The sequence below is a fragment of the Lolium rigidum genome, chromosome 6 (genome assembly GCF_022539505.1).
Source record: "Lolium rigidum isolate FL_2022 chromosome 6, APGP_CSIRO_Lrig_0.1, whole genome shotgun sequence".
Classification (NCBI taxonomy): domain Eukaryota; kingdom Viridiplantae; phylum Streptophyta; class Magnoliopsida; order Poales; family Poaceae; genus Lolium; species Lolium rigidum.
Window position 1 is genome coordinate 48,973,181 of NC_061513.1, and position 7,611 is coordinate 48,980,791.

At 47.1% G+C, this 7,611-nt stretch overlaps 2 protein-coding genes across 2 annotated transcripts in view; both read left to right on the forward strand.

Annotated features, from left to right (window-relative positions):
* Positions 1-2,111, forward strand: part of LOC124662578 (putative F-box/LRR-repeat protein 23) — an 8,327-nt gene extending 6,216 nt beyond the window's left edge. Inside the window, exon 2 of the mRNA XM_047200395.1 lies at positions 1,088-2,111. Within this exon, the coding sequence (XP_047056351.1) occupies positions 1,088-1,748 (661 nt within the window). The 3' untranslated portion in view covers positions 1,749-2,111. The remainder of the gene's footprint in view (positions 1-1,087) is intronic.
* Positions 2,112-5,201: 3,090 nt separating this feature from the next.
* LOC124662579 (putative F-box/LRR-repeat protein 23) lies at positions 5,202-6,835 on the forward strand. Its single transcript, XM_047200396.1, has 2 exons — positions 5,202-5,614; positions 6,243-6,835. Exons 1-2 carry the CDS (start codon positions 5,202-5,204, stop codon positions 6,691-6,693), a joined length of 864 nt encoding a protein of 287 aa, XP_047056352.1. The 3' UTR covers positions 6,694-6,835.
* Positions 6,836-7,611: the final 776 nt, after the last annotated feature.

Here is a 7,611-nt window from a genome sequence, read left to right on the forward strand (position 1 = left end):
CGGTTCCTAACACGAGCCGGTACGAAAGCCCCTCCCAAACCGGTACCAAAGCTCCTCGCCCACCTGAGCCCTCAAACCGGTACAAATGGCCCCATTGGTACCGGTTCGTAAGGGAACCGGTACCAATGGCTTAGATGGATGAGAGGTTTTCTACTAGTGATGGCTGCAACTTTTTTTTTTTGGAGGAAACAACGGGGGGCGATCGCCCACCTGAACTCATTTTTCATTAATGCAGGAGCGTGGTTACAGGGAGGGGGGGCGTAAAGCCTACACAAATAGGTATGGGGCGGCATACCGCGCCCAAACAAAGCGAGAGAGAAGGGATGGGGGAAAGTTGGATACAGGGGGAGTACATAGCACGGTGAAAGACATAGTCTAGGAGATGGCCTGGCACCAGGCCAGCAGAGCGCTAGGTCTGTGCTGAAGATACGTCGTGAATAAATCTTTCGTTGACTGGTGAAGATACAGCCGCACACATGGGATGCAGCTAAAAAATTATGTTCCTTTTTTGGTGCTTATAGGGGCTCGGAGTATTACAGATCATATTTTGTAGACTTGTTACACACACATGAACCGCCCAGTCAAAAGGAATGCTGAGTTTCCAGCCAACCAAATATTTATGTCGCATCATCATCTTATGCATTGGTCTGGCAATGAAGTCAGCTGAGCTCTTCACGTATTGGTTTCTTAAAACAATGGGGGAAGTCTTCTTTGGTTTGGTTTGAAACAGAGGACAATTGGGAGTTAGGCTAATTGTTGAATCGAATGTACTCAGCTCAGCTGAGCTCACATGCTACAGTTTAGAATTTATGTCAATTGGGAACTTGGCAACCGTAGGCATCAACCAGTTAGCATCCCTGAAATTTCATCTGTTAAATATAACAAATAGTCATTAAGTGCATTTTCACTAAACCCCTCTAAATTCTTTATCTATGACCTATGAATCTACGATGCTATGCAATTATCTAAAATTTTGAAATTTTCTTCGTGCTATGAATCTAGCTACCTGTTCTATACATCGTGCTTATGTCCTTCTATCTGCATGGCATGTTTGTTGGTTATTGAGATCTGAGTGCTATATTTGCAGGGCACCATCTCTCAAGAGCCTTCGCCTTATTTCTTGCTATAATATCTTTGATGAAGGACTTACAGAGGCTATAGTGAAGTTCCCTTTGCTCGAGGAGCTTGAGCTTTCATTATGTTCAAATGTGGGTGAGAGTGGTGTGTTTGGGGTTGTTGGCAACGCCTGTCCACAACTGAAGCGCTTCAGATTCAGTAAGGATGTGTTCTATGATTTTGAAGCTAGTGGCTATGACAGGGATGATGAAGCCCTGGGGATTGCTAGTATGCGTGAACTACGCTCTTTACAGCTGTTTGGCAATTGCCTCACTAATAAAGGACTGACAACCATCCTAGACAATTGCCTCCACCTGGAGTCCCTTGACATTCGTCACTGCTTCAACGTCAACATGGACGAAACCCTGCGCGCAAAGTGTGCCAAGTTAAGCACACTGAGGCCTCCCCATGACTCAACTGATGACTATAACTTTCAGGTTCAGGAACCTGTTTGGGCGGATTCAGAGCCCTGGTCGGGTGACTCTATGGGTTATGGTTCTGACTATGAGCTTGGCTCTGAAGATTACGATGATTACTGCGATCCTTCCCGCTACCTTGATGGTGTGTACGAGGACGGTCTTGATGAAGAAGAGAGGATGATTCTCAGGGGCATGCGTGCGCTTATGAAGTAAAGTCCAACAGGTGTTGCGATCGAAATGGCTGGATGTTTCACCTTTTTTCCGAAGTATATGCACTATCGGGTTCCCTAGGCTGGCATGATCTGTACTTTGCTGCTTGTGCAGGTGGCATGGATCTGCGTCCGTATCGACTTCTCCTAGAATATCGTGGGCAATGTTCTGTAATTTGTCCAACCGTCTTGTGGAACATCTTGTGTTGTAGGAGTCCTTTACCCTGCAGTTGTCATGGAATAGTATGCTTTGCACCTTTTAGTGTGTGGAGCATGTCGTGTGTTAAGAGTCCCTTACCTTGCAGTTCAGTGACTTCAGTCGCTGTGTAGTATGCTTTAACCTTTGTAGTAGGTACTGGTTTGTTTAGTTGCGAAAAAGACTCAAACATGTTTGATTAGTACATTCTGTTCAACTCTGTGTGCACCCTTCGCGTTGTTGCTTCCTGAGCTCGTAAGTCGCGACTTTGCTGCTTGGTTTGTTGCAGCTCTTGGTGCTGCAGACTGGAGCTGCACGGCGACTGTGACCTCAGTTCTAAACTTCTGATTGCGTTGGTATGCACCAGTGGGACTAATCCATATGTACAATGGCCACATCGCAAGATAATTGTTCCCCTGGCATGGCACTTTTCTTGTGCTTTGGTTCAAGGACACCTGTGGCCTATCTTTCGAGCTACAAGCCTAAAACCACTATGTGTGCACAACGCACGTAGCCACATGATATGCTTAAACCGTCTCTGATCATCTACCTACGGCGATCGATGGAATTTTCGCAAAAAGAAAGAGACATATCTTCATTTGGCGACCACCAATTCGAGACATGTCTAACATCAGAAGATGGAGTATACAAATTGTTTGTGGACATGTAAATTATGTTTTGTTGTTGTTAGAATTTGCATCTGCATGGTCCTAGCTTGTTGCTCCCTCGGCTTCTCACCAATCACTTTGTCGGTATAGGCAGGTCATTTGCCGAGCGTGATGGCTCAGCGATGTTTTCCAAAACCGAGGCGTCCGGCGAGACATCATGGCAAGCTTCTAGAAAAATACATGATGATTTGATTGATGATCATCTTGCAATGGGAGAGAGTACGGCCTTTTTTCATGCGCTTTGCAAAGACAATTGTCAAGTGCTTTTTTGCCACATTACTTCACACACCCAATGCTCAAGATAGCGGGAGGCTTTTAACGATGAACACCGCAAGAGGGTTGTCAGGGGTGCTTGGCTCAGGTGGATGAACTACATCCAGCATGGTATGGACAATTCACCGGCCATGTCAAAGATCTAACTTATCATCCTTGAGGTAGTTGTAGATCGGGGGACATGGTTTTGGCATGCCTATCTTGAAATGGTTAGATCTTGAAATGGCATCAATGTACTTAAACGATTACCACTTTAGCCAATGGATAAGCACCACCGGTGGTGTTTGAGGCTAATGGGCACAAACACAATATATGTGATATAGCCGCGATGGGCAATATTTGTCAATTCCATTCCCAATCACCAAGATAACAACAAACAGTTATAGTGCTCAAGAGTTGCTAGGAAGGATGTGTAGAGGGCATTTGACATTTTGCAAGCCTAATTTGTTATTGTGCATGGTCCAGCTCAATTTTGGAACAAAAAGACACTTTGAAGGATCATAACAATTTTTGTGATCTTGTATAATATGATCATCGAGCAAGAGTGTGATAAAGATTTCGTCCACAACTATGTATTAATGGGAAGGGTGGTGCATCCTCGTAGGAGAAAAGATCACACCAAGTTTTCGATGATAGTCAAGATGCAGATACTCATCAAAGGCTTAAAAAAATCTGATCGAGGAGTTGTGGAACTGCCAACGAAAGCATCACTTCTACTCGTATGTTTCTATTTTTGTGTTTTTCTTGACAAACTTTGTGTGTGATTGATGAACATTGTGTTGTACTAGTACTAACAATTATGGAAATGCACTTTTGATCCCAAGTTCATACACTTCCTTTAGCTAAAAAAAGAAATTTCAAAATATTAAAAAATTCAGAGAATTTTTTTAGCCCTTATATCTCCACATTCTATGTCATCACTTATAGTTTCATAGTAAAATGATGATTTTTGTGGCCTGTGCAAAAAAAGACATACAAATGCCTAGTAAAAAGCCTTATTTTAGCATTGATTTTTAACTTTTTTTTACAAGCCACATAACAACTTGCTTTTTCCTGAAACGACTTCATGAACATGTATGATGTTGAGATGTATACGGAACATTTTTGTTTTGAATTTTTTGATATTTTTTAATATGTTTAAATTGTATTTTAAATAAAGGGAGCATATTCCCCTAGAGCAAAAGCACCATGTCCACTATTTATTTCCTACTTTTGAATTTTATTTTAGTTGATTTGAAGTTATTTAGGAGTAGTTTGGATTGCATACGCTAAAAAACATGTGAGCAACTAAGGGCGTGTTTGTTAGCCCGGGTCACTAGCGAAAGACATTCTCAACCCATACAAGCTCAGGTGAGATTTTACCACACGTTTGGTAGATCGGATGTGCTCACACATTCTGAACAAAGATGGTGTTTGGTGAGTCAATCTGTGCTCAACCGAGCTGGTTCGATTTTTTTACACAAAGAACCTTGAACAGAAAAATTAAAAGCAATCAGGTCCCTAGAAGCCAAAACAAAAAGCAATCGGATCCCTGAGAAACCGCCGCCGGTGAGAGGAGCCGCCGGTGCGAGGCCGTGGCGGGTGCTCGACGGGAGGCGGCGCGTGGCCGAGGCCGTGGAGGCCGGTCGAGGTAGTGGCGGCCAGCCAAGGCCATGGCGGCGCGAGGCGGAGGCAGTGGCGGCCGGCCGAGGCCATGGCGTCGCGAGGCCGAGGCAGTGGTGGGCGGTCGACGTCTCAACGACGAGGTGAGTGGCGGGAGGAGGCAGAGCTGCCTCTGCCATGGCGCTGGTCGTCGTGCGGTGCGATGCAGGGATAAGAGAGAGAGAGAGAGAGAGAGAGAGAGAGAGAGAGAGAGAGAGGATTTGGGGGAGAATGAGCTGTGGGGTGGGGGTCTGGGGGTGCCGCGGGCTACGCTACAGTTTTTTGTGGGATGAGTTCAACCGGGATGAGGAGCGGAGCTCGATTTGGGCTTCTCTACCGGGCAGGGCTGAGAGCATATTTTCGTGCGAGGTGGGCACGGCCCAGTTTGACCTATCCGATCTAACAAACACTGAATGGCCCCAAAATTCTCGATTGAGAGGAGATTTTCTAGATAGACCCGACCTACCAAACACACCCTAACTATCTCATATTGTCACTCCAACCAAACGTAATGTTCACCGGACGACGCTCGGCACTACCGAGTCTTCTGACTTCTTCGCTGTCGGCCTGTCGCCACCGTTTTTGTCACCGTTCACGGCGTTCAGTCGCCACCCCCAAACTGCCCATCGTTCCCGCGCCTCCGTTCCCCAAACCCTAGCCCTCCAAACCACGCAGCGCGATGTCCTCTTCCTCCTCGTCTCGCCGCCGTCGGTTAAGCCGCGCCCGCGGGGACCGGCTCGGCCGCAATCCTCCAACGGCGACGGCGCCGGGCGCGGCGGAGGAGAACAAGGAGGAGGAGACGAGGGACTGGGCGGAGCTGCCGTTGGACGCGATATCGTCCATCCTCCACAAGCTCGACCACGTCGACATCCTGACGGGGGCCGGCCAGGTGTGCCGCTCCTGGCGCGGCGCCGCCCGCGACGAGCCCGAGCTGTGGCGCCGCATCGACATGCTAGGCCACGCCCAACTCCTCAACGAGCTCAACCTCCACGGGATGGCGCAGGCGGCCGTCCGCCGCAGCGCGGGGAGGTGCGAGGCGTTCTGGGGCGAGTACGCCGGCGACGACGGCTTCCTCCTCTACCTCGGCGACCGGTGAGATTCTCACCCCTCTACCCCGCCCCCTAGTCCCCCAATTTTGGGGGCTTCCGTTTGATTTGTTTCCAAATGCCCACCCCTCGTTCAAAAGGAATGCTGAGTTTCCGTCCAACCAAAAATTGATGTGGCGTCGTCTATGCATCGATCTGGCAATGAACTAAGCATAGTTCTTCACACATTGGTTTGTTTATATACAACGATGAAGGCTTCTTTGTGGTTTATTTCGAACTAGAATACAGTTGGAGTTACCTGGTGAAACAGTCTAATATTTTGAGTTTTTAATTGTTGAACAAAACGAACTTAGCTGGATTAATATGCTGGAGTGCAGAATTTGGCCTAATTTACAACCAGCAACTGCTGGCATCATCGGCAAGTTATCGTCCCTGGAATGTTCTCTGAAAAAATGTAGCAGTTAATCATTATGTGAAAACCCTCTAAATTCTGTATCTATGATGCATCTGATTTCATGGAATGTTATTTGTGGACTGTAATTGGAGGTATGCAAGTCTACCAAAACATAGATCCTAGCTACTGTACTGTACTTGTTGTAAACAGTGTGCTTATACGCCTTTATATCTCCATGACACATTTATTGATTATTGAAGTCCAAGTGCCATATTTGCAGGGCACCATCTCTCAAGAGTCTTCACCTCATTTCTTGCAATGGTGTTTCTGATGAAGGATTTACAGAGGCAATACAGAAGTTCCCGTTGCTTGAGGATCTTGAGCTTTCATTGTGTCCATATGTGGGTGAGAGTGGTGTGTTTGGGGTTGTTGGAAAAGCATGCCCGCAACTGAAGCGCTTCAGACTGAATAGGGACGGGTTCTACTATCTCGACAGTAGAGACTACGACATGGATGAGGAAGCCCTGGGGATTGCAACTATGCACGGGCTACGCTCTTTGCAGCTGTCTGGCAATCGCGTCACCAATAAAGGATTGGAAGCCATCCTGGACAATTGCCGCCACCTGAAGTCCCTTGACATTCGGCGCTGCTTCAACGTGAAGATGAACGGCACCTTGCGTGCAAAGTGTGCCAGGATAAGCTCACTCAGGCTTCCCCATGAACCCAACTGATGACTGCACTTCCAGGTTGACAGCCCTGTTTGGGAGGGTTCAGAGTTCTTTTCGGCTGATTATACGGGTTCTAGTTCTGATTGTGAGCTTGGGTCGGAAGATTACAACGATTGCTGTGATCCTTCCCACTACCTTGATGGTGTGTACGAGTACGAGTGGACTACCATATGAAGTAAACTCCATCGTATGTTGTGATTGAAGTGGCTCGATGTTTCATATTTTTGCCGAAGTATCTGCACTGGCATGACCTGTACTTTGTTGCTTCTGCTAATGGCATGGATCTTCTATTTGTGTCATCATAGACAGTGCTCCGTGCATTGTCCAACCATCTTGTGGAACATTTGGTTTGTTAGGTGTCCTATCACCCTTGCACTTGAGTCGAAGTTGCTGTGCAATATGCTTTGTAGTTGTGAAAAAGACTAAACCTGTTTGATCAATACTTGTCCCTGTGATAGATGTCGGCTGCTGTGCACCCATTCGCTCGTATTGTGCGCTGGCTTCGTTTCCTGCAGCTTTTTCTTGATAAATGAGTGCAGCAGCTCTTGGTGCTGGAGGCTGGAGCCTCCCAATGATTGTTGTATGACCTCTGCTTGGATTTTGTTGGTATGGACCCGTGGCGACTTGCTCCCCTGCTATGAGTCTACTCGTGTGCGTTGGTTCAGGTTTGCCGTTGGACACGTTCTTTGTAAGAACAGTACTACCTGACCTTTCCGCGGCCAGATGAGCAAATTTGCTTCTCTAACGGGCCGAAAGCTGCTCTAACCGAAGTCGCAAAATCGGTTAGAGAAGCAAATATAGGATAGTGACCCCTATAATCTTCCAACACTCTCTTAAATATGCTCGGCCGCAAACTCGACTCCTACAATTTCCCATCTAGCCTCGCCGCCGACCCTCCCACCCAAAACTGCCGCTAGTCAT